The sequence below is a fragment of the Lemur catta genome, chromosome 2, assembly GCF_020740605.2.
Source record: "Lemur catta isolate mLemCat1 chromosome 2, mLemCat1.pri, whole genome shotgun sequence".
NCBI classification, from domain to species: Eukaryota; Metazoa; Chordata; class Mammalia; order Primates; family Lemuridae; genus Lemur; species Lemur catta.
In genome coordinates, this window is record NC_059129.1 from 129,104,074 (window position 1) to 129,132,061 (window position 27,988).

Sequence of the window (27,988 nt, forward strand, 5' to 3'; positions counted from 1 at the left end):
AGAGGGGAGTTAAGAAGGGGTTTTTTTTTTTTTTTTTTTTGGTGATCTGTGGATTCAATGATCTTTTGGTCCATGGAATGAATTTATTTCCTATAAATTCAAATATTATTATGGCAGTTGATAGATATTTTAATTGCCTCACATTCTACTTCTGACAGTGTAATTATCACATGAAAATAAAAGTTGATGTATTAAAGTAGTATAATTCATGTTAATTTACTTGGAAATTTCTAAGTAATTTTTACCTACTTTTTAAGAAGGGAGTCACACATGAGTCAAGGATTTGTTAAGAAAATACTTCCAAGATAATAATAGATAAGTTACTCAGGCTTGTCACTTTTTCTTTGTTAATTTAATAGATATGAACTAGATTTTATAGATGTGATCTTTTTCTGACCCCTCCGTTATCATTGCATAGACAATGCAGTCGTTATTGAATAATATGTAAATTATTTAGAACAATAGAATGTTGTAGATTTTAGAATATTTAGAATACTATTTAGAACAATTTTTTAAAAATATGCATTTCTGAAAAACTCAGGTTACTATTAGAATCAAATTAGGGTTTTGTTTTAGACAAATAGATGTAGTGATAGCATGATAACCTAGTAGTTTAGATATTACCTGAATCTTTTGTTTTTATATGGATAAATTCTACTGGATTTTATTTTTCAAGGAGAAACTTATTTCAAGAAGACAGTTATTTTTTGTGTGAGGGCTAAGAGAAAAATTCTAGGATGTGAAATCCCCTATGTAGGAGGAAGTTTGTGTTTCTTTTATTACTAATAATCCTTAGTGATCTAAAGATTGAGGTCCTATAAGTTCGTCGCTGTTTTCCCTTTTCATTTCCTGTAAAGGTGTAAAGAATTGTACAGGCTGCTGGGAATTATCTTAGACATTTAAGATAGCCTGATGCTGGGCATTGATTCTTTCCTTCAGTTTCTTTATTCTGCTGTGTGTAGAAGAAGGAAGGAAAACTGTGGTATATAACAAACGAGAATGACATTAACTAAAGGAACAATGAGCCTTGTACATAGTAGATGCTCAGTAAACAATTTTAAAAGGAATAAACCTAATAATTTGTTTGTATATGTTAATTTTTATAGGCAAGATCCACCTCCCCTCTTTTTTTGCTTTAGGAAAGAAGTTTGTGTTTTCAAGGAAAGAGAAACATATTTTCAACATTAAGTTCTGTGCATCATAAGCTTTTAAAAAAATAGGGTGAGTTTAGTGTCAGCCTGAGAATTACAGAGCAGGATCTAAGAGAGAGCTAATGACTATTCTTCTGTGATTTAGAAGGTGTCTTTTCACTGTGTTTGGCTTAAGGGATTTTGTTTTGTTTGTTTTATCCTTTAATTTCTGTTTTGACCTTTCATAAAATGAGACCTTATAGTCTGTTTAAAGATAGTGTTCTTAAACTTTTTTTTGGATCAGAGAGCCATTTAAAAAATTGATGAAAGGTATGGAATTTCTGCCTCCACTCAAATTCACATATGCAAGCACATCTATTATTTTTTTCACAACTTTAAAAAGTTTGAGAAGTCACTAAACTTATCCAGATATGTTCATTTGCTCATTTTATTCATGTATGTTCTTTTATGTCCATAGTTTTTAAGTTTTGTAGGACCATCTGACAGAACACTAGTCTTATTTTTTTTTTAAACAAAATATTACATATATGTATTTAAAAAGTCAAACATTTCATCATATAAAAGTTATACCCTACTCCCAGGGGAGAAACCCTCATCATTAGATGATTTTTTTTTTGTTTGTATGCATTTACTAGCATATTATAATATGAATTTATATTGCTTGTTTTTAATAAATACAAGATCATTTTATTTATATTGTTTGCAGGTTCCTTTTTTTTTTTTTTTTTTGCCTTAGCTAAATATATTGAATCCCTTTCCATGCCAGTACTGGTAGATCTAGCATGTTCTTTTTAACCACTCTATTACCTTTTATTTAGCATGAACATAGCTCTACAGACATACTAAAATTATTTTCAGATGAACTTTTACATTTCACTAGTTGGTAGCAACAATAAGAGGAGAAGAAGGAGTGACTGGTTGGAGTAACATCTCAGTTGCTAAAATTCGGCTTTGTTCACCATCAGAGAGTGGTTGTGTAGGGCTGGGGGAGGCATACATTTTGAAAACAGGGAGCTGTTGGTGAAGAAATAGGCCTCCACCTAACAGAACACCCACTGCGACTATTTACAATGTTTGAATCTCAGCAAAAATACCACTTGTATTCTGAATTCCTTTGTTTCAACTCCATAACTCAGTAAGAGTTTCCTACACTTGAAAAGAATAGACACTGTTTAGAGGCCAAGTTTTGCCTTCCTTTTAAGGCTGAATGTGCTTTATTTTAAGCTAATCTTTCTTTTCAAGTTAGGAAGGGCCCTCTGGTATTTCTATGTAAAACATCAATAATACTGGTTCTTTTTAAGTTAATTATTTTTATTCCTGCTTATTTATTTAGTGCCTATTGCTATAGCATCTAATGAGCGCAATGTTTCTGACAGTACATTCTACAGATGCTTGGAGGCAGATTGCGTGGGTTAAAGTGCTCTAATTCTTATTAGCTGTGTTTATCAACTCTGTTTCTCATCTTATTAGCTGTGTATATTAACTCTGTTTTCTCATAGTACTACCTCATGGCCGTTATGAGGACTAAAATAAGATAATGCAAGTGAAAAGGCAACCCAGAGGATGGGAGAAAATATTTGCAAATCATGTATCTGATAGGAGTCTAGTATCCAGAACATATAAAGAATTCTTACAACTTAACAATCTAAAGACAAATAACCCAATTGGAAAAGGAGCAAAGGAATAGATATTTCTGCAAACAAGATAAACAAATGGCCAATAAGCTCATGAAAAGATGGTCTACATCATTAGTCATTAGGGAAATTCAAATCAAAACCGCAATGAGATTCCACTTCACACCCACCAGGATGGCTATAATAAAAAATATGGAAAGGAACATGTGTTGGCAAGGATGCGGAAAAATGAGAACCTTACGTTGCTGGTGGAAATGTGAAATAGTGTAGCAGTTTTTGAAAACAGTTTGGCAGTTCCTCAAACAGTTAAGTGTGGAATTATCATATAACTCAGCAACTTCTCTCTAATTTATATACCCAAGAGAATTGAAAACATATGTTCACATAAAAACTTATACATGGATATTCATAACAGCATTATTCATAATAGGCAAAAAGTGGAAACAGCCAAAATGCCCATCAACTGATGAACTGATCAACAAAATGTGGTCTTTCCATACAATGGAATATTATTCAGCCACAGCAAGCAGTGCAGTACTGATGATACAAGCTGCAACGTGCATGAACCTTAAAAACATAATGCTGAATGCAAGAAGCCTGGCACAAAAAGCTTCATATCACATGATTCCCTTGATATGAAATGTCTACAGGAGGAAAATCCATAGAGGCAGAAAGTCGATTAGTGGTTTATTAGGCCTTGGAGAAGAGCAGGAATGAGGAATAACTGCTGATGGGTACAGAGTTTCTCTTTGGGGTGATGAAAGTGTCCGGAATTAGATAGTGATGATTTTTGCACAACTTTGTGAATATGCTAAGAACCACTGAATTGTGCACTTTAAATGGATGGGCTTTATGATATGTGAATTATGTCTCCATTGGCAAAAATTAAGATAATAGAAGGGAAGTGGTACTATATGCCTAAGCATCGTGAGCACTCTGTATGTGTTAGTTACTTTTGCTGCTGCTATCATCATCTTCATTATTACTGAAAAAAGGTAGTTTCTTGCATTTCCAGTTCTTTTCTTCAAATTATATAAATATTAGCAATTTAGTGTTTGCAAAATATTTTCAAAGGTCTGCATTTGTGAACAGGTCCTGGGATGGAAAGCCTTTGTATTATTGTGGGTGTGTATGTGTTCCCGATTTGCTTACACTGCATCTTCTTCCTATAAAATAAAGTACTTCTTGGCAGGTCATATGGCATTTATAGATTTTTTTTTTTAACTCTCTTTCATTTGATTTATCTAATTGGACACTCTCAACTCCTGCGATGGAGAGAAAGCAAAGAAACCAAGAATAGGATAATCCTAAGGCTGTGGTCCCCAAACCCGGGGCTGCAGACCAGTGCCAGTCCGCGGCCTGTTATGGACTAGGCCACACAGCAGGAGGTGAGTGGCCGTCTGAGCAATTGAAGCTTCATCTGTATTTGCAGCCGCTCCCCATTGCTCCCATCACCGCATAAGCTCTGTCTCCTGTCAGTTCAGCAAGGGCATTAGATTCTCATAGGAGTGAGTACTGAGTACTGTGCTATAGACTGTGCATGCGAAGGATCTAGGTTGCACATTTCTTATGACAATCTAATGCCTGATGATCTGAGGTGGAGCTGAGGCGGTGATGCTAGCACTGGGGAGCGGCTGCAAATACAGATTATCATTAGCAGAGGTTTGACTGCACTATAAATGTAATGCACTTGAATCATTCTGAACCCACCCCAGCGCACCCCCCTTATCATGGAAAAATTGTCTTCCATGAAATCGGTCCCTGGTGCCAAAAAGGTTGGGGATCACTGTCCTAAGGAATTCCTCAATCTTTTCTTTTGTTGTTGTTGTTGAATAATTCAATTTCATTGAATAAGGTAAATATTTTACATTTGTTAAAAACTCTATACTTTGTTCCAAGTTATCTAAGTGGCTTACAAAAATACATATAACAAAATAAAATAAAAAATGGATCAATGGAGATAAAACAAAAAAGAGTTTGGATATCAAAATGTAGCTAAAAGTAAATACTCAAAAGACATTTGAATGCCTCAATCCTGATGATGAAGTTTCCTTTTTATGTTTTCCCCACAGTTAGACAAAGAGTTTTTTCTTCTTTGGGGCAATAACTGCATAGTATGATGAGACTTATAGTAGTACAATATGCTAACGTAACCACAGTTGGATGTTTTTAAAAATTATTTCACATAAAATACATGTGAAAATGGACTCTCTTCTTTTGTAGGTTATCTACAATTAGCACTTGGACTATGTTTGCTAGATGTGTCGGCTATACCCTAAACACAGTGATCCTTTTAGATCTATTAACAGATGAGACTTGGGGGCATTTCATGGTTTTGAGGATTAAATGGTATTTATGCAAGTGTATAAACTTTTATAAATCATGATGTATAAACATGTTAGAATATTTGACTATGGCTAGGGAAATGCACATTGGCTATCTAATATAGATCTAAAATTGAACTGGGCTGTAACTTTCATTTCTGGATTTCCTTCCTCAAACTTAAAGGTATTCTAATTTCATTATTATCAATATCAAGATCATTTCACAGTTTCCTGGTGGCTGGACGTCATGGTGACTTTTTTTTTGCCAGGCTCTTTGTGTGGATATATGACCTTGCTTGACTTGCTTTGATTACTACATATCTGTACCCCTGTCTGCTTGGCCTGGCTACAGCTCCTTGCTATTTCACTTTCACCTTTGATAAAGCTGTGACTCTCACTCTTTCTTAGTAGGGGACCCACCTAGTTCATGGAGTCAAGCCTTGCTCTGCCAGGTAGATGCTTGGGTCTTGCTTGCTCATCGGAGTATATCCCTCAAAGGCCTTAAACACTGGTGTCCTTGTTTCCTAGCTCTTCCCCTTTGTCTGAGGGCATCTCTTTCCTGTTCTAGCACACAGACTGGTCTCTGTCAATTGCCACATTCTACACGGCAGTTTTATGGCATGCTATTTTTTCCCCATGTAGGATAGCAGCCTTTTTATAAATTTTAGTAGGTTTCTGACACCCAGTGTCATTCTGATTTGAACTTTTCTACAATGGTTATTGTATTCTAAACATTTATATCATTTATTTTCTTTAATTTTTATTGCTTAGAAAAAATAGTTTTAATGAGTACTGGTAGTTCATGCACTAAAGAATTATGTATAAAACTGCCATAGGTATCTGTGGTTAAATTTCTTTATTAAGATTTCACTCCTTGTGAAATGAAGAATTTGTCAAAGTAAAAATGGTCTAGCTTTATAACTTGGTTTATAACAATGAATAAATCATAGTTAATACTATACTTTGAGCCACAGGTTAGAAAAATGGGTATCTTATTTGTCACAATGAGCGGAACGACCAAAGCTATAGTTTTTCAAAATCCGACTATTATATATATTTTCTGTACCAAGTAACATTTATTTCTGTGTGCAAGAAATAGTGTGCATGTGTTTGTATGTTGAACTGGGTTTGTCATAGTCTATTACAATGTATTTCACATCTATTAAGTTAAAATATGTGCCACTTAGCAAAGTTTGGCACAGTTATGTGTTTAGACATAAATCTGTATGATCTTGGAATTTAGCGTCTCAGTGCTGGGCTGACAGTCAGTGTGTGTGGGTGTGTGTGGAAGGACTGAGGGAGGCATGGATGGTTTCTATTTCTTCCCACCGTGAGCGCCATGCACAGTTTCTTTTCTGGTTAGTTGCTGTGAACACTGTTGTGGGGCTGCTGCCTGTGTGTGGCTCTGTCTCATAACCCACAGAGTCGGCTCCCAAACCCACTCCATCTCTGGTTGCAGGTCGCAGAGCATTTCCTGGAAGGGAGAGACAGAGCGCTGCTGACTTACGCGGGGTTTCAGCTTGCCCTTAGTAGTATTTCTTGGTTCTCCCATCAGTGAGTCTCTGATTTCTTCATAAAAAATAATCTTGCGCAGAGTCACGGTCCCCTCTGCTTTTACAAAACACTGAGCTTTTGATTACTCATCAAAACGCTAAACACTAGGATAAAGTGTTCCTATTTAGATCAGTCAGGGGCAATTTAGTTTTCTAATGAACTTTAGAATTGCTTTTCTGGTCTGCCTTTAGGGACTACTTTTATACCAGCTTTTCTTTCTTTTAATGTTTCTAGAAGTCATATTTTCATCTTTGCCAATGATAAAAGGATCTTTAAACACACGCAAAAGATGAAATGAGAAAGAAAGTGGATCATCTTGATGATGACGGTTTTAAAATTTTGCAGAAAGATGAAAAGGCGATAGATATAACAGATTCATGTTCTTTTTATCGAAATGGGCAAGTTAGAGGTCTGGACTGAATACACAATTTCTTTAGACTTAATGAACACATTGAATAAACTCATTCAATAATTTTTTAATTTACAACCTGTATTGGGAACTGCATATACTATGGAGATCAAAGTAGGTATTTCTTGCCCTCATGGACTTACACAAATCAATATCTAATCAAATTGAGATAAGTACTAGGGTGTGTGAGAAAAGGAAACAGGTTGCTTTGAGAGACTCAGGTAGTCTGCTTGGGAGAAAACACATGTAAAATTAAGCCTGAAATGTCCATTCGAATGGAGCAGATTGAGAATGGGGTGAAGAGTACCGCAGGCAGACACAGCAGCATGAGCAAGTATCGGGGACAGGAAAGGGCTGGGTTCCTCAGAGTAACACAAAGGCCACTGTGCTGGAGTGCACTGAGGAGGGAGAGTGTTGCAAGACAAGACTTGGCATAGGAGGGATCGATGATTCAGCGCTCTGTAAACCATGTTCATTTAGTAGTTCCAAAGTTCAGAGAATCGATTAGAAAGGAACAGGAACAGATTTTAGGAGACAATGTCAGAAGGTTATTGGCTTTCGGTTGGGGGCAAGAAATGATAGTAGCTTGGACTGGGGGATGACAGTGGAGATAAAGAGATGTGGATGGACTCAAGCTATATGTAGGAATTAGAACCAACACAAATTGGTAGAGGTGATACATTTTGGTATCAGAAGGAAGAGATGTCAAGGATTTGTTTCAGGGTCCTGGCATGAATTGATGAAGGTGCTGTATACTGAGTTGGGAAAGATGCGAGACAGAATAGATTTGAGAGGATACCAGCAGTTCAACTGTAGATGTGTTAAGGTTGAAATGAGTCTGTGAGATAACTCAGTGGGGATGTCAGGTAGGTGGTTAAATACATGGTATGTATTTATATCTTGCTGCATAACAAGTTATTTTAAAACTTAGCAACAAATCTATATTAGTTATCTCTTCTGTATAACAAATTACCCCAACACCAAATAATTATTATCTCATACAGTTTTCTGGGTCAGGAATTTGAGAGTGCGGTCTCTCATGAAGTTGCACTCAAGCTGTTGGCCAGGGTTGCTATCATCTGAAGGCGTGACTGAAGATGATTCCAAGATGACTATGTTCATGGCTTTTGGCAGAAGGTTTCAGTCCCTTGCTGGCCTGGTGGGAGGCCACAGTTCTTCACCATGTAGACCTCTCCGTAGGGCTGCTCCGGTGTCTTCATGACATGGCAAGTGGCTTCTCTTAGAACGAGAGATATGGGAGAGTGCAAGGTGGAAGCTGCAATACCTTTTATGACATAGTTTCAGAAGTCCACATTGTTATTTCTGCCGTATTCTATTTGTTAGAAATGAGTCACCAATTGCAGCCCACACTCAGGGGTGGGGAATTAAGCTCCACCTCTTCAATGGATGATTACCAAATAATTTGTTAACATATTTTTAAACCACCACACATGATTTTGTAATTCTGCAGAAAGGTTTGGGCTCAAAATAGGACGTTGGGAGTTTTGCACACAGATGCTGTGGAAGTGAGTAGATGAGGGACCACTTAGTAAGAGAGAGCAAAATGAGAAGATGCCTAGGACTGATCCCTTAGGAAATCTGACTTTTAGGGGATCTGCTGTGGAAGAGTAGAGGAGAAGGAAGAAATTAAATGTGGGAAGATAAGAAGAGTGTTTCTCAGGCAGGGAGTGGTCTACTGTGTGGGAGCTTCCCAGGAAGTCTATTTGACTTTCACTTTTAAGAATGTATTCTTTGAATGAATGAACGAATGAGGAAACAAATGCATCGTTTGTGTGTGTGTGTGTGTGTGTGTGTGTGTGTGTACAAAATTTTAATTCTAAGTATATTTGTTACAGAAATACTTACAATATTAAAAATGGGAAGCAGCATTAAGAATGTATAATAATGGAGAGTAAATAAATTGTTGAATGTCTACACAATAAAATATCTATGGAGCTTTAAATATGACATTGTTAAAGAATATGGTTCTGTAATGAAAACATGTTCATAATATATTTTAAATAATGGTTATAAAATACTATGTATTTTCCTTTTTGTAAAAAAGAAGCAGACAAAAGGGTCTAGGAATGTATTAATGTATAGTGTTAACACTGATTATGTCTGGGTAGAGGGTAAATAACTCATGTAAATTTTTCTTCCTTTTGTTTAAATCTTCCTTAATAAATATGAATTGCTTTTGTAGTAAAATGTTTTCAAATATCTCCTTCCAAAGTAAAGTAAAAATAATTAAAATAATAATGATACTTAAAACTTGATTGAGGAAAATTATGGTATAAAATTTGGCTCTGAACTGCCTGGCAGCCAGGACAAAGTGATACAATGAGTGGATACAATATCACCATTGTCTAGTAGGAAGAAGATCTTGGATTTGTCAAGACAGCCTGCCTTATTCCTGGCTGCCAAAGTGAGCGGAAGAGATAGATGCATGTTGCCCTGTAAAGCAATTTCACACGAACTCCAGAGATGTTCTTAAATCTTGGTGAAAACAGAGAGCGTACTTTTAAATGTAGGTTCTGAGAAGGCAGTTATGCAGGCAGAGGGTGGATTCCTGTATATGGCGTAGGTAGTAAGCTTTCTCATGATTTGGTGTAACAAAGTGGTGAAGTTTGTAGTATCTTGAGAATGTGGTGGTTGCCATTCCCTCAGACCAGATTCCCTCATATCTCTGGATGACTGGGAGCCACTTGATTCATTAAGTCTGGCTGGACTCAAGGAATCTGTATTTTAAGACAGTTCTCCAGGGAATTCTGATGTTTAGCTGTATCTGGAATTTGTGTGGTCCCCCGTTCCCTTTTACAGAGGTAGAACGTCTCACTCCATCTTGTTGGCCAGAAATATTCCTGAATTTCTTCCCTCAGACTTATGTCTTTGGTGTCAGATTTAGGTTTGAATATAGCAGCAAGTAAGAGAAACCCTATTACTCTGGATTAACTAAGAATTCATTTTTCTCAAGCAACCTTCAGCCGTAGGTGGGCCGTCCAGGGCTGGTTCCCTGCTCAGAGAAACTGGCTGCTTCTGTGTTCCTCCCAGAGGAAGGGGGAAGGCCCAGGGAAAGGTGTTCATGCCAGCCAATTCTGTTAATTTTTATCAGTGAAATAATAATTCTCCTGGGTTTTCCCCCTAACACCCTTTTGCTCACCTCTGGCCAGAACTGGGCCATATGGTTATCTCTAGTTGCAAGAGGAGGAAATATTTTAACTGATCACCTTGCTACCAGGAAAACCATGAGATTGGTCTTGTAAGCAAGAAGGGGAGAAAGGATGCTTTGTGTAGGCAACTAGCAATGTCTCCCACAATGAGTTGGAGCGAGTACTTCTCTCCTGAGTAAGATGGCTAATGGCATGGCCATACTAAAACCAATTATGATTCCTGAATTCAGGTTACCTGCAATTATATTCCAAAGGAATGATATTTTGAAAATATGAATTTTAAAAGATGAAATTGGAAACAAGTGAAATTTCTCCATTTGTCTTATTGGGGAATGTAGAAGTCAAGACATTAGTATCTCTTCCTTAAAAATCACACTGAAATGGAATGAAAATGTTTATTGCATGTGGTTTTTCCCATGTTTTAAAAAAGTTTTGGTAAAATACACATAACAAAATTTATCATTTTAGCTATTTTAAGTGTATGTTCATATTGTTATGCAACCATCGGCACCATCCTTCTCCAGAACTTTTCATGTTGAAAAACTGAAAATCTATACCCATTAAACAATAACTCTTCATTCCCTCTTCCCCTCAGCCCAAGGCAACCACTATTCTACTTTCTGTTCCTATAAATTTTACTAGGTACCTCATATAAGTGGAATCATACAATAGTTATCTTTGTAGGACTGGCTTATGTCACTTAGCATACTGTCCTCTATCTTCATCCATGTTTTAGCTTGTGTCAAAATTTTCTTCCTTTTCAAGGCTGAATAATATTCCATTGTATGTATATTTTGCTAATTCATTGATCCATGTGTGGATACTTGGGTTGCTTCTGCCTTTTAGCTACTATGAATAATGCTCCTATGAACATGCATGTGCAAATATCTCTTTGAGACCCTGCTTTCAATTCTTCTTGGCATATTATTGCATGTGCATTTAACTCAGACCCAATTTCTCCTTGACATGACACAAGGTCATAGAGGGTAGCTTACCCTTGTCCCGCAGGAAATGCTAAAGTTTTGAATAAAGAGTATCCATCCAAACCTTTTTGTTTGACTCATGCTTACTAACCTCCAAGAAAAAATTGTCATCATGAATTATATTTTATGTAGTCTATAGGATCGGGGAGGGAAGGGAGTAATAGTAGTGTTCCCAGAAGATGCTGGCCATTGTATTTCCACACTGTAAAAGGACACTAGATTTTATGGTGCCATTAGGAAGGAAACAAGAAAGAAAACAGAGAACATTATCCTTCCTTTGCAAAGCCATGTTGACTGTGCACATGGATTGCTATCTGAGATTCTGGTCTCCTACTTAAATGATTTAACAGTGAAAGGTATTCTAGTGGGGAAACCCAAGTCCTGGAGTGAATGCATTTGTTGTTTTTGTAAAACTGACTAAAATGATTAGAACTCTTAAGTCTAAAAAGATGGAAGTGGAAAGAAGATATAATTACCAGCTATAAGCGTATTTATTTCCGAAAAGCAAAAATAAACGTGTTCTTCTAATCTTCAATTGGTAAACGAATCTGGACTTTTTGATGCTTAAAGGAAATATGTTTAAAGCAAATGAAAGGAAGAGCTATTTTACACTGAAGATAATTACCAACTTTCCTATACCCAATGATGGTATAGACTGAATTTACAATTTTTTTAAAAAGGCAAATAAATATCAGACTCACAGTAGACTATTAAATAAAGATAGTGCTGATTTGGGGCAGAACCAAAATTTTTAAGAGTTATAAGAGAATAATGTGATCATCAGCACAGGGGTTGGCCTGAATATGAGGTTTCTTATATTTTTGCTGATTTCTAAGGATTTTATGTCTCCCTTGTCCAACCCTACCTGAATAAGATTTTCACTACAAAATGTATTAGAAGCTGATGTGAATGTTTCACATAGTTGTCTAAATTGAAAACAATAAAGTGTGCATTTTTCAATATGAGACTACACATTTATTTTACTCATTAACTTTCAATTCACACCCTTTTAAGCAAAGAATTGTGTGCTTTAAAAGCTGATTTCTTAACTGTGACATCCACGAGAAGAAAATTCCTGAGTTTTTAAAGGGAAATGCAGTGTTCCTTCTGACATGTTTTTCCTGCTTATTATAAATATTTATCTTCGACAGAGGATTGCATTTTAGTGGACTTGCAATTTATCAAATTTAATTATTAAAAGGACTCTTCTTCCTTTTTTATGATCTTACATTTTGGTTTTAACTTATCATGGCTCAACAAGTAAAATACTGCAAATAGAAACCAAAAAAATTCAATGTAAGAAAGTCTCCAAAAACCAATTCAGAAATACTCTTATTTTTCTTATTTTAAAAATTGTATGCCTAGTACCTGGCATCTCATTAAAGGACATGAACAAAGGACAGATACACCTCATTTTTCCCTAGGTTTGTATTCTTTTTCTGACAGTGAGTAAAATATTGGGCCTTTGAGAAAGTCTGTGTGGCTTGGTGTGATCTATTGGTAGCATTTGGTTTTGCATTAATCATCTATTTTTTCTCCCCATCTTAATAACTAATTAGCATCCTGATCATTTTGCCTTGAAATAGTTGAATTTATTGCAAATGGTGTATTTTAAATGATTCAACTCTATCTTCCATGTTTCTGTAGTGAATAGACTTGAAGATGGGAAGAAAGTCCCCTCCATAAACACGATTATTTTATGTCTGGCTAATTGTCTCTTCAGCCTGGAAGTGGAAAACTCACTGGAAAGACAGTTGCAAATAAAACAACTTAACCTGGCGAGTCCATTTTTAGAAATAGGTGACTATATTTATATATTTTTTAGGAGCCCAGCGCTTGATACCTTTCTGTCTTTCATCCTCTGGGATTTGGGAGCTCTTTTTGTTGTGTGGTGTCATCTAAAATATCTCCCTCGCTCCCAGTTCCCTCCTGTCTGAATGTATAATAATTACAGACATGCAGAAGTCTCCCTTACTCTCACCATCCCCACCAAAACAGACAGACAGGCAGACAGACAGATCTTGTGTCAGCACAGTTTGTTTTTTTAGCTGCCAAATTCTCTTCCCTTCCTACTTATCCACATTAAAGTGGAGAAAAACCTTTTACAGGATGAGTGCTTTAAAGAAAACATGTTACAGAAGTATTATTAGAAATTAGAAAGTATAGCTTACAAAAAATAGGATATAAGAATCTCTCAGAATCTTCCAGCTTAGAGATACAGTGCTAATATTCTGGCTCTTGGCTTTATAGTCATACATGCATACAATGTGTAAATGAAATACTGCATGTATTTGTTAATGATCTGCTTTTTTACTCCTTAGTGTATTGTGAAATCCTTCCATGTCTTTACATATTCATTATACATACTTTAGTATCATTTTTAATGGTTGTATTCATGCATGAAGTTATACTTTTAAACAATTCCCATGGATGGACATTGGGAAACCTTGAGCTTCATGATGGTTTGAGCTCCTCATACTTTCTAGACCCTTGCCTGTTGGCTCTGGTCTTGCATTTTTACCCATTGGTTGCTTGATATCTTCATGAGTATCCATCCTGCCCACCTCTAACTCATTAGGTACAAAGAGGAGCTTCACTCCCTGATTGATTTCTGTTCTTGTGATTTTTAAAAAAATTTTATTTGTTAATTTTTATTTTTTAATGGAGAGGCAATACCATCCTTCAAGTTGCCCAAAAGCCTGGGAATTTCTTGGGCTGTCCTTTCTCCTTTATTACTCTTAGGATAATTCAGTAGTCCAGTCCCAGCATGGGGGAGGGGAGGGATGGGTAATATTGATCAGAGGATATAGTTTGACAGGAGGAATAAATTCAAGAGATCTATTGTACAACATGGTGACTGTAGTTAATAACAATGCAGTGTATACTTGAAAATTGCTGAGAGTAGATTTTAAGTGTTCTCATCAAAAATAAAAACGTGAGGCAAAAAATTAAAATTTTTCTCCTTAAGAATCAAAGAACCTGTTGAGAATGGAATGCATAATAAAGAGAGATCATCATCCCCCCCCCCACAAAGTCCCTGAAGCAACTTTACCTCCATAATTCAATACCTACCACAGCCATCTCTCTCTTTCTTATCTCATTACTTCTCTGTCCCTTCAGGCTTTCCAGTGTCTAGCATGGGTGATTATAATAAGCCTCAAACTGGCTGACTTTCTTTCGGCCTCCCTCCCCAAGAATCCATTTTTCATATTAATCTCACTGAAGGACACTTCTCATCATGTCAGAAAAAGCCAGTGGCCTGCATTGCTGCTCATTGAAACTCTTAATGTGTGGTCTTCAAAGTCCTCTGCAATCTAGCTGTAGCCTCTTTTCAAAATTCAGTGGCATTGCAGCTGTGATCAAAAACGGTCAAAGAAACTCTTCACACTTGAGTCTCTGCATGTCCTGGTCTTTCATACTTTTAGGACTTTGCTGCAGCTGTTCTGCTTTCCACAAATGCCCTTCCTAACCATTTTTGCATGCCTCAAACGGCAATTCAAGGCCTGGCTCAAATGCAACCTATTCCTTGAATCTTTTCCTGATTCTCTTCTAACCTCCATCAATAAGAAATATTTTTCCTATGAATTTATGAATGTGTCTGTACCTAATATTATATATATTAGTTATCATTGTTTATTTAGGTCTTTGTCTTACTGGGCCCCCCTCCCCAAAAGACCATAGCATCTTAAAAAAGCACCTGGATCTCTTTGGGGACTGACATATGGTAGATGCTGTTACTGTCTGTTTCTTTGTACAGTGTTTTTTACAAAATAGATGCACAGCTAGTTTTCATTAAATGAGTAGGAAATATAAAACTTTATGCAAAGAATATAACAAAGAGTTGGAAATATTTCCAATTCTTGTTATGTCCATGTCTGGGACCAGAAGTCTTACAAAATGACATAAGCCAATTGGGTCATGTACAACTATTAATTTTCGCATTATTTTTGGTTGATGATGTTAGCTCCAAATGCTTAACAGGAGGGTGTGAGGAGTATCCATTGTCTCCCTATCAGGATTATAATGAAGATGGACTTCAGAACAAATCCACCATGAACATTGGCATTCATTAAGCAATTGTTATTAGCAAGCAGGCTCGAAAAACAGTTCATACAGCCTGTTGAGTAAACTTGGTAAGCTGCAGTTCTCTGTCCTTTTAAAGGACACGAAGGTCATAGTTTAAGTAAATACGACAGTATTCTAGAGCTGTGCAATTTACTGCATTGGCTGCTGAGCACTTGAACTGTGGTTAGTCCAAGTTGAGATGGTGCTGTAAATATAAAATATACACTGGATTTCAAAGACTTAGTAAGATAAAAAAGACTGTAAAATATCTTATCAAGCTATTTAAAAATAATGAGTGTATATTGAATTGGTAATATTTTGGAGATATTGGGTTAAATAGCACTTATTAATAAAATTAATTTTACCTTTTTTTAAAAATGTGGCTGCTAGAAATTTAAAAATTATGTATGTGACTCACATTATGTTTCTATTTGACAATGCTGTCTTAGGCAGAGGATTTAGTTAGTTTTAAAATCAGCATCAGATAACTAGAATCCTCCTGGCCAATAGCTGAATGCAGGGCCTTTAGGGATGCAGCCTACCAGACTCACTAGATTTTTATACTCTGGTTCATCAATGGTAGGGCGTGTCTAGAAAATATTTTGACCAGTCCATGTTCATTGACTAACACTATATTCACCAGTGGGAGAATATTTCTAATATTCTAATGATGGCAATTATCAAATCACAGTGAAAGCACATTTCTCGCATTTGTTAGGTTAATTAGCAAAGTCTCTTGTGTTTGATGACAAAGATAACCAATGCCCTGGTAGTGGCCAACTCTGGAGTTTAGCCTTTCTAGTTAAATTATAGCTGAACTGCTTGGGGGGTGTTATCCCAGGTTGGGACAGCTGAGACCCCCTCCTCGAGTGGTTTGCACACTGGAATCTGCATGTGTCACGGTGACCATGGCAAGCTTTTCTGGTAGTAAGGCACCTAAGAAAGCATCTTTAGGTACCTTCCTTCTCCTTTCCCCATCTTTCCTTTCAGGATTCCTCTTCTCCACTGTAGAGAAGAAAGGCATACCTCTCACCCTCCCCAAATCTTACTTTGGTGCATTGCAGCGAAGCACCAAACAAGGGGACAATTTAAGAACGCAGAGCGAAGAGCACTCCCTGAAGAATTGTTAAAATGGCTAGTGCTTTACTGCATCCAGGGCGAGGCTTTTTGCCCAGCTGCCAACCATCTGTCCGTCCATCCATCCATCCATCCATCCATCTTAGAAAAAGAATTCTGCAGCGAGATGTTCCACTGGGGACATGCATTAACATGGTTTTTAAATAGAACACTAAAGTCAGGCTACTCCTGTCAGAAAATAAGTCTGAATTGGCTGATTAGTTTGACAGTGAGGACTAGTTTTGCCAATCAGGTAACAGGGGAGACATTTTCTATTAATTGAATGAGCTAAATCTGCAGCTCCTTAACAATATGCTAGCAATTACATCTTTTTAACTATTTATCTTTGTGATAAATATTAGTTGTCAACTTAAAAATGTACATGGGAATTCTTTTAGAGATTCATGAACAGGAGTGTTTGAAACCTTTGATTTAAACTAATAATATCACATTTTCTATGTTTAAATTTTCTAAAGTATATAATAAACATCATACAGGAAGTTTTAAGACGAGAAAAAAAAAAAAAAAAAAAGACGCAAAAAGACATTCCAGGAGAGAAATGGCGGAAAGAGACAGCCCCTAGCAGTGTGTGCCTCGCTGCAGAGGGGCCAGACAGGTGCGGCCCGGCAGCCTTTGCGGCTGGGAATTCCAAAATGGCGGCCTAGGTCACGGCAGGTCTAGGGATGGATGTTGAAAAAGAATACTCAGGGCTGCAGGATGGAGACAAGTTTGAATGTTCAAAAAAGTGGAACTGGCAGAAGAAGGAGGTGTGTTCTGAAAATGAAGAGTGAGGAAAAAGGGAGAGAGTCCTGGCTCCAGTGATTCCCGAAATGATGGGGTGTAGTAGAGAAGGCTTGGAAGCTCTGCCTGAGGGAATGTTCATTTTGGCTGTTAAGTTATCTAGACTTTTCCAAGTGTCTAATCCTCCTGAGCTGGAGACGCTTTTTCTTTGACCCACGAGTTTCTTGAGGTCACATTATTGTTTGGTGCTACCTGGGGACTCTCCTGCTTAGTAGAATTGAAAGGCCAGAAACCAAGCTTACGGGAACTGTTGTTGTCTGGGTCTTCTTCTGTCTCAAGGTGTTTATACAAACTCTGACACGCATAGGATTAAATTGAAGTAAGGAAGGAAGCCAAGCCATATTGCCACACCTTTTGATTCATTGGCATTGCTGGCTTCAGAATGTTATCATTGGTTTTGACAATGCTCATTCACTGATTAAGCTCGCCGCTATTCAATATATATATTTTTTATTTGATTGTGATGACTCAGTGTCATGATTATATCGAGGACACATGGTATACAGTTAAAGGTTTTGGTTTTCCACATCAGCTCTATAGAAATAATAGCATTCCTACATACGAATTCAGGGAGGTGTTTGGGTACTGAAAGTTTTCTCTTTTTCTTTGAGTATTTTTCTCCAAGTTTTTTTGTTTCAGAATTATTATTTCTTGGATATTATATTGCTTTATTGCATGGATTTATGAGGAAGATTCCTCATAATATGGGGAAAATAATGAAAGAAAGTAATTAAAATGAGAATAATACTACATGAGTAATTAGCAGCCTTGTAAGAACATGTTTTCGCTGCTATTTTGACAAGTAGAACTTGTCATGAGAAAGTCTGAAGGTCAAATCACTGGAATGTTTTTTACACTCAGAATTTTTTTTCCTATTTTTTTTTTTGCATGAGTTTTCATACATCTAGAATTATATGTTAGTGAAATAGTCACTCTTTCTTGAGGTTTCTGTAGACAGTATGTAGAAAATACCAGATGTTTAATATATTTAGAATAAAGTGAGGAATTGAATTTCGTAGACATTTTCTTTCATAAATTAGTTTACCCTTTTATCAGTCACTAAAAAAAGTTGTTTTCTATTGGCTTTTCATGACAGTGACTCATATCATTATGACGCATTCAGCTTCTCCTAAATAATCCCTCCTGGTTCTATGACATTTGCAGTGATTTTAATAAAAATCTTCACTCCCGGCACAAGAATCCAAAGTGAGGTGGTTTGTATATAAGCCTTACAATTTCTGCCCGCATAAATTGAATTCTCGTTCTTTTGCATTTGCGACACGTATAATATGGTTGATATCTAAGATACTAAGAGTTTTTTCCGAAATATATTTCCAGAAGACAGATTTCAAGTAGTGCCAGATGCCTATAAATCTTATACATTCTTTCAGGTTAAGTTTAGCAGCTCTGGAAAGTGAAAGTAGGAAAATATTACCTCTTGTGCATTGCTTAAAAAAACTGGAAGAGCTTGACAAAAAGAAAATAGGTAAGAAGTAAATAAACTCTAAAATTAGAAGATGGTCAGGAATTAATGGCTACATTTAATTCTGGAAATAATTCTTCTAACTAAATTAATAATTTTGCAATATTGTGTGGATTAAATCCAAAAAAGCTATCTCTGAACCCCAGCTACTTCAGGATGAGATCCCATCAGCTGCCCTCTAATATAACTTTCTGCTCTTACCCTGTGTGATTCTGTGATGCTAAGGTGAGTGTTTTTGGTGAGTTAGGTTGGTTCTCGGCTGGAACAAACATGTTTCTCCAATGCTGAAAATGATGTAAATTCTAAATACAGTTCAGGCAGGGCTGTGGATGTTCTGGAATTCAAGGGCTCCAGAATTGCCCTGAATTTGGAGTGGGATAGATGGTTCATGATAGCAGAACATGTGTTTGCTTAAGGAGTTCTTTTTTTTTTTTTTTTTTTAAAGAATCTCTATTTTCTTACAAGAACATTTTTAAAGCATATATTTCTAACTCCATACCCTTCTTTTTTTATAGATATAAAGTTTTCAGGATTGAAAACTCTGAAGTTGGGGTAACTTAGTCTATTATTTTGACATCATTATATGTTATAGCCCTCTGTGTTTTCTAGTAGATACACAATTATATTAAATATGCTCTGTTTTGGTCAGGTGTTGAGTCTGAGGCTGAAATGAAGAAGGTATTGATTAGCCACATTCTGCTTAGAATGCCCATGTTCCAATCTTTGCATGACCCAGACTTCATCTGTCTTTCAAGATGTATTTTAAAGCCTCCTTTTCCCCATCAGACTCTTTTTAACCTCCTCTTACTTGGAAGTGCATTGAACATAAGCTCAGCGATCACTTAGACCTGGTTCTGTGTGTGGCCCTGCATTTACTGGGCGGGTGGTGCTGGGCAATTCATTTCACTTGTCTCTGGGCATCAGCCTTCTTTGAAAAGTGGAGGTGTTTTCCTTTTCCCTTTCATTCCATCTGTCTCCACCTCTCCCAAAGAGACCATCAACTTGTATTTTGCTTTTTACAGGCTAATTCGAAAGTCTGTTTTAAATGCAGTTTTTAGGCTGGGTGCAGTGGCTCATGCCTATAATCCCAGCAGTTCAGGAGGCTGAGGCAGAAGGATCACTTAAGGGCCTGTAGTTTGAGACCGGCCTGGCAGCATAGCAGCATAGTGAGACACTGTGTCTACAAAATATAAAAAAATTAGTCTGATGTGGTGGTGTGTGCCTGTAATTCCAGCTACTTGGGAGGCTGAAGTGAGGATTGCCAGAGTCTAGGTGTTTGAGATTACAATGAGGTACGATCAGGCCACTGCACTTTAGCCTGGGTAACAGGGTGGGACCCTGTCTCTAAATAAACAAATAAAGAAAGTTTTTAGCGTTAATAACTTCAATGTATAAATGCAGCGAGTTTACAAAAATAACATTTGAAATGTTAATTACCTAAATTTCTTGTACACATAGGTATTTTTGACACTTCTGAAAACTACGTTTTTAATTTTAGGCTTTTTTTGGGGTCCTCTGAGGATGTTAGCTTTTGAAAGAAATTCAGGGAGTTTAAGCACTCTGTCTTTGAGAGCAGTCTGTCTGCTGTTGGCTCTGTCTACATATTTATAATATTTTACAGATTATTATATAATATTTATTATTTCCGTATGAAATTTCTATACATATTTTTTGATAAATGAATTGCTCTTGTTCAGAGACCAACAAATTAGGTATGAAAAAACAAGAGAGCAGAATGGTATGAATAAGTCTTAGTAGTAGGTTTATATTGGGGGTGATTCACATGTAGGACCCAGAAAAAGAAGTGGGAGTATAGTTTGAAATACTTCCGAAATAATCTTCTTTGGTAATGTGAAATTGGCTTTCTAGGGTGTGTTAAATTTCATATTTGTGAAAGAGGCCTCAATAAAGTCCATCCAAGTTTTAAATCATCCAACAAGACATTTCTTTTTTGGCTTAAAGTCTAGGGACTTCTTTTCTGAATAGCTGCATTTTTTGGGACTCATATTAGGTTAGTGCCAGCCAATTGGACACTCTTAAATTGCTTCGAAAGATGTGCTAGAGGATAATGCTCTCTCCCTAATAGCAGTAGAGTTTTAGTGGTGGTATACATCTTCCCCAGATTTGTGTGCATCCATAGGGGAAACAACCCCTAATTTCTCTGCCACATTTCCAGTTTAGGGTTTAAATTAAAATTTGTTGCTGAGTTCTGTAAAAGAATTTTCAATACGCATTTGAGCTGGTGAAGTGAAAACATTTTCAAACTAGTTTCCTTGAAGATTTATCAAGCAGTTTTGTTGATTTTTTTTTTTTTTTTTTTTTTGCTTTACTTCCCTTACCTACCACAGAAATAAAATTCCAGGCTAGGCAGCAGGGAAGGCCCTTGGATCTGTGTGAGCATGTCAAAAGCATTTTAAGAAGAGCAAAATATTTAGAGGAAGAATTTGGAAAAGCAGCCTTAAGGGATTTAACACATTTTTCTTCTCCTAATTCAGTCTCGTGTTTGTCCCCCTAATGGAGAAAGGTCATTAATGGATAAGATTTGCTAAGCCAGCAAAGGCTTTCAGAAGCGAAATGGTTTTCTCAAATCCCAAATCTAAAGAAAAGAGTTGAAGTTTGGCAACCTGAAAGAATACATCTAGAGAAGGTGGATTTGCAGTGTAAATTATACTTACTCATTTAATACATATACAGATAATCAAGTTATATGTAAATTTGTTACGTACTTATACATTTTTACTTTGGGGAAATTGAAATAACTAATTGGCTTGGTAATGAGAGTTGAAATAATTTGAGACTGTTGAAATTCTGTATAAACTTCTTGGAGGGCAAAATGATTGACCAGAATAGCATGACAGATTTTTAGTTGCCCTATTACGTTTGCTAGTCTGTTTTCACCTCTCTGATACAGAGACCTGGGCCAAGGTTGTTTACCTTAATTGTTGTGATGTGGAGGTCAGTTCTATACTAGTAAGTATTCCAAATTTGTTACATTCTTAATCTCACAATTGAAAGGCCACAGGATAATTCTTGTTCTTTTACTAATTTCCTATGTGGTAGAAAATAAGATGTGTGTGTTTGTGTGTGTGTGTGTGTGTGTGTGAGAAAAAAGAGAAATGCAAACTAAAGGCTTATTGAAATATGAACCCCCTTTTTTCCCTCTTTAACTACATCAGGAAAATGATTGCAGAAGAATACTTATAAATTTTGGAGTATTTTTGAAACATTTGGATGTTAGACAATTTATCTTTTACAGGCAAATATTTCATCAATTACTTAGAATCATATTCAGTTACTGATTAGACCCAAAGAATAAAGACTATTATAGAAGCATTTCCTTATTAAGTTTTGAACATTCTACATAGAGAGAAATGTAGTTTAAAATTTGATTTCATTGTATATGTGATAAAATGGAAAGATCTTATTTATCATTTGATAAGGTGACAGGTGCTTATTTCTTTGTCCACTCTGTATCTGGAAACCTACATAGTATTAAATATTTTAATGTATTTCTGAAATAAAGTTACATGCTCTGGAAAGAACATTTAAGAAAACATAAAGTGTAGTAATATTTCTCCCTTAGAATTTTTCCCGTTTTTATGGCCCAAAATTCTTAGGTTGTATAAATGTTACAAAATTAAGAGAATTTAATATTAATGTTTATTTATGACCTTTCTATATTTTTTATTCATAGGATTAAAGAATAATGGATATGGCAAAGTTTACAAAAATAAATCCTTTTTAACGTGGTAGGAAAAATAATTGGATTTTCCAAGTTTCCTGAACACTGATATTTAATATTAAATTCATTTTGATGAGTCTGGTGTAGCGCCCTCTGCAGGTTGATGTGCGGTGGTAGCCTTATATTCTGAGTATAATCTCGGTACTCTGTTCGTTCCTTTTGGGTAAAATGGTAAAGCAGACATGCAGCATGTAAGGAAGCCCTCTTGGTTAACGAATGGCTTATGTGTGGCATTGATCAGGTAGGTGATAGAAATCCTGAAACAGGGGCTGATGCTGTCTTTGTTGTCCTTTCTGGAGGGAAGGTCACCACTCAGCACCACTAACATCAGGAAGTTTCTTAGAGAACATTTTTGTTTTTTATACCAGTTGCTCCCTTAGTGTCTTCGAGTCGGTCTCCAATTACCTTTATGGATTTGTAAAAGTGCACTCTTTTCTGAAGCCACTGCTATGTTTATTCTAGGAATGACCTTTTAATTATGAACTCTCCTTCCAGAAGGGAGTAAGGACCAAAGATCCCATGAACTTGGTGAAATAGCAGGTGAACTTCTAATTATCCCGTTAGAGACTGGTGAGACAGGTGTGTGTTTATATGCAGAAGGCAGCCCGTTTGGATTTGATGCGTGGAGGGCACAGCACACTTGGCCCTCTTTCGTTATTATTTTGCTGTTGTGCTGTGGGAGGCAGCCCGGCAGTGTGGACGGTGGCAGGGCAGGCGGTAATGCATACAGATGGAACTACAGCTTTCTGCAGTGGTCCAGATACTCTTCAGACTTTCAGAACTAAAATGCTACTTTGCAGGCTTTAAGCCAACTGTGATTCTTTTGCTGGTTTATAATGTAAAGCTGGAGAGAGGTTGAAGAGGGTATGACTGGAAATAACAGAAAGAGACATTTGTTTATCTGCCTTGCTTACACTTTTACTACAATCATAACAACAAGCTGAACACCAGCTCTTTGTCAAATGCTTTCCACTTATATTCACTAATCTTTTCAATTCCCTTGCAAGCTACATATTATTTATACTCGCTTTACAGATGAGAATTATGAGGCCAGGAGATGTTGCAATGACTTACTGAAGGTCACACAATAAATGCATTGGGGTGCAGTCTATTTGGTTCTGAAGTCCTTGGCTCTTTTTGTCATGCTACACGGCCTCCTCATTTCTGACCAAATTATTCTGTCCATCTTCAAGAAGTTCAGGGTACTTTAGTTTTTTAAAGTCAATTTTCATTTGTGGTGGCTTGGAAAATGAATTTGTAATCAAAACCAAAGTTGATAATGTTTTGAAGCTCCTCTGATTTCTCTACCTATAAAATCTTTGGATAGATGAGGATCATTAAAACCTTTTTTCAGTCTTACTATAGGAAAATGGGTTACAAGATTATCTCTAAATCTTGAACTATTGTTCTGGAGTGTGTAGGGCTGGTATTAAAAGGCAGGGAATTATGAATTCCTTAGTTTTTGTTGAATAACTGAGTTTTGTTTTGAATACGCTAACATTTTGATCACGCTGAAATTTTACTGAAACAAAATGCAACGGAAAGTATTATGTGTGAGAGTTACAATGTCAGGTCCTCATTATATCTTATAAACCTAGATTTAGTAGCTGTCAGCAATACACCGGGGCTTAGGATGAGACAGCCAGGTCCCCTGGGAGAGATGCCCGAGCCTCTCTCTGTTGTAGGCGCCGTCAGGCTGTGTAAATGATGAACTGGGGGACCATCACATTCTGCATTAGCTGTGCTTCATTGTGCCCCGAGAGCTGTACCAATAGGACTATTTTAAACTTCCTAGGGTAGAGATAAGCTTATTTAGTGCTTTACTAAAGGTACAAACTCTCATGCTTTTCCCTTCTCTCTGTTTTTCTTTCCCACAGATGAACACAATGATGTGCAGAAGAAAACCTTTACCAAATGGATAAATGCTCGATTTTCAAAGGTAACCAAGACTTCCAAAAACTTTATAGTGGTTCACATGCCTCATTCTGATTGATGGAGTTTGGTTGGAAGTACAGCACATTTTCCCCATGAACTGTGATCTAACAGTAATCTTCTGAGTATGCAAATACAGTTATTCTTTTAGTCTCTTCTGAAATATGTTTAAATGGAAATTCTGATGTGAACAGTCTATGTGATGCTTTTTACTTTTACCTGGCCATCTCCAGATACCTAAGCCAATAGTTTTGCTGCTTTCGGTTCTGTGAACCCTGGCGCATCTAGGAAATGAACACCTCGTTGGGAAAATTTTTTGTTTACTTTCTTAAAAGGATGATGATTTCATTTTGCTTGGTTGAAACCAAGTTTTACCACTCAGGCAGCCTTTCTGCCCTGTCAAAACTATTCAGGGTTTTTTATCCTATTGGATGTGGCTAATAATATTTATCTATCCTGCGAGTTCTTTTCTTGTGTACTTCCTCAGTTTCCCCCCATAAAGATCTGTTCTTTCTCGGCATTTCTAACCACCTGGAACATAATCAATGCTTTGATCAATACTTTTTTTTAGGGGCAGAGCATGCGGAAGAGAGGAACTGGCAGTGCTATTTTCAAATTTCTTCTAATATGATTGTCCATTAGTTATTGAAGTTGGGATTTTATCCACTAAGTCTGAGGTAGGAGGAGAGTGTTCAGATGAATGGATTGTAGGACTGTGTTCTAGCAAGAAGAGAAATAAAGTTTTCTCAGAGAAACACTGTTGTGGTCTTTTAACTAGTATGAAAGCTATTTTAATTAAGAGTTACTTTTTCAATATTTTCTATTTGAGAAAGTTGTAAGGTCAGGGAAATTAATAGTGGTATTTCTTTGAGGAAAAATGATATTTTAAGGTTACTTTGAGTGGCAGCACAGTTTAAAGATTGCTTTGTATCCTGGTGTTTCTAGTTGATTGATTGCAGTGTTTTTTAGGTTTGATTATACAAGTTTTTGTTGAGGGCCATTTAAATGTTTTTTTTTTTTTTATTTTCATAAATTTAGGGAGGCACAAGTGCAGTTTTTCAGGTGGCTTTGGTGGGTAGTGGTGAATGAAATCTGGGCTTTAGCCATCACCTGAAAAGTGTATGTTGTACCCATTAAGTAATTTTTCACTCCTTACCCCTTCCACCCTCCCACCCTCTTCTCTCTGGAAACCATCATGTTGAGGGATATTTTATCCTGCCTCTGAGAATGTAAGGAATGTGAAAATTGACTTTGACAGAAGAGTTAAGAATATGGAGAATTCAAATATAGAAGTGCTTATTGCATAATTGGTGATTTTATGGGTAGGACTATTCCCAAGTAGACACAGGTGTTTTTGGGTAAATTTTAAATTGTTTTATTCTAGAGACACAGGTAACCATATGTGTGTTTTGGACTTGACGTTACTGAAAACTTTTGGACCGTCTGTCTATCTGCATGTGACTATACTCTGGGCAACAGAATTTTAGCAAGTGGGAGAGTCTGAATATGAGCTGTTTGATTCCAGTGGTCTCATGAGGCTCATATGGGTAAGATTATTCATCCTGGTTATTAGTGAGGATAACATGGGTATTGTCTAGATAGAACAAGTGAAACAGACTTAATTTTTAGCAGCTTAATTTAGTCATGGGGAAGAATTGCCTTAGAACCATGCTCAGAGATCAATTTGAAAGCATTGTAGTCTTGGTAGACCTAAGTTTAGGGAACATTTGAAACTGGGTGAATTACTTTTGTACCTATTTATGAAAATGGAGAGAAATAGACACTACAATAGGACCTGGAAGGGGGTGTGTAGAAAAATAGAGATGACAATTGAGAAAGAATAATTGAAAAGAAATTTCGCAGTAGTCATGGTGGGTCATTGACATCTTTAAAAAGACCTCAAATAAAACAAAATCTAGTAGCATCAGACTAGTTTAGTAAATGAAATTGATAATCAAATTTGTATGTTTATAATGTATATTATTTTGCAACATAAATGGGGATGTTAACTCCCATGTGAATTATTTGCCCTGGGATGCTTGTAATTCTTTCTAAGACAATAGAAAAGACTTGGTAATTTTTATCATTTTTAATAAAAGTTCTAGTTATATACACTGACACAGAAGATAAAAGCTTGTTTCGTTTGGAGAGAAAGTATCAAAAGTGGGATGACCCTGAAAACTTTTCCTTTCAGATGTCTTCTAGTAACAAATCCAAAGTGTGGAAGGAATTTATATAAGAAATTATGAGTATTTGGATATAACGAGATGAAGGGCTCATGGCAGTGACTTTCAACTTCATCCACATTGTTTTTTCTTTCTCCTCTTAAGTCCATAAATTGGGCTGTTTCCAACCAGGGATGGCAGAAGAGGGAGTAACACATTACTAGATTGGGAGATTCCATAGTCTCTCACGCTGCTTAATCCTTGCTACGCTGGGGAAAGTATGTGTTTGTGCATGGTGTCACCAGGTAATCCAGAGGCTAGTGCAAACACACACACACACACACACACACACGCACACACACACACACATCCTGCTGCAGGGAATGAATTTTGTTTCATTTCTTTATTATCCATGTCCTTTGGTGAATATTGTGGTGAACTTTAGAATATAATTACTCACTGGTCCCCCTGCTTTCCTGCATGTGGGTCCCTCTGCAGAGCAATAGGGTCCCTGTGTTGAGAAATCCAGACACCAATGCCATTTTTTTTTTTTTTTGCCATTTAGGAATTTGTTACTGGTTGTAACATCTTACTGATCCCCTCATTAATTAATGAGTTAAATAAAGTCTTTGACATAGGTTAATATTATATTTGTCTGAGAGTCATGACTGTACCTCTTTTGAGAATTATCCCGAACACATGGACCACTGTAATAATCTGCCAACTGGTTCTTCCTTTACATGCTCTACCTTCTCTACTCCTCGTTCCAGTTTTGGCAGAGCAGCTACAGTGATCTTAGCGGGTAAACCTGAATACTTCTTTCTCTTCCATAAGCTCTTTCACTGGCTGCCCACTGTCCTTCTTAAGAATAATTTTTTAGATTGAAATTGTATCTATTTAAGGTGTATAGTGTGGTGTTTGGATCTTACTTGGCTTTTAAGGTCCCATTTAGGTGCCCCCAATCTACTCCTAATTTCATTTTACTGTACCCTCAATCCCTTGTTATGCTCCCACCACATTGACATTGTCCCCCCACCATTCCAATGGGCCTTCCTGGCCTTTGCACATGCTCATTCCTCATCTTTTCCTGGCTAGTTCTGCTCTTCCTTCTTGTCTGAATGTAAATGTCGCTTCCTTAAGGATACTTTTTGTAACCTCCCAGATCAGGGGAGATAAGCTCTCTACACTCTCAAGGTGTTATCCTTTGAAGCACTTGTCATAATTGTAGTTTAAATATTAATAATCGCCTCTCTCCTCTCCTAGATAGTGGTAAACTATCATGGGTGCAGGGACTGTCTATTTGTTCACTGGCACAACTTTTGGCATTTAGTAGGCACCCACTAAGTATTTATAGGCTTCGTAAATAAATGAATGACAATGTTGCAGACATACATTTAATATGCCTAGTACTGTATGTTCATAAGCCCATTGGAGATGGTTGTATTGGCAAGAGATATGA

The 27,988-nt window shown here is 36.7% G+C and overlaps 1 protein-coding gene across 4 annotated transcripts in view; it reads left to right on the plus strand.

Moving 5' to 3' along the window:
• UTRN (utrophin) overlaps nt 1-27,988 on the plus strand; it is a 472,601-nt gene that overhangs the window by 74,100 nt on the left and 370,513 nt on the right. For all 4 annotated transcript variants that reach the window (XM_045544518.1, XM_045544519.1, XM_045544517.1 and 1 more), the window contains one exon: nt 24,310-24,371. In XM_045544518.1, the coding sequence (XP_045400474.1) occupies nt 24,310-24,371 (62 nt within the window). The remainder of the gene's footprint in view (nt 1-24,309; nt 24,372-27,988) is intronic.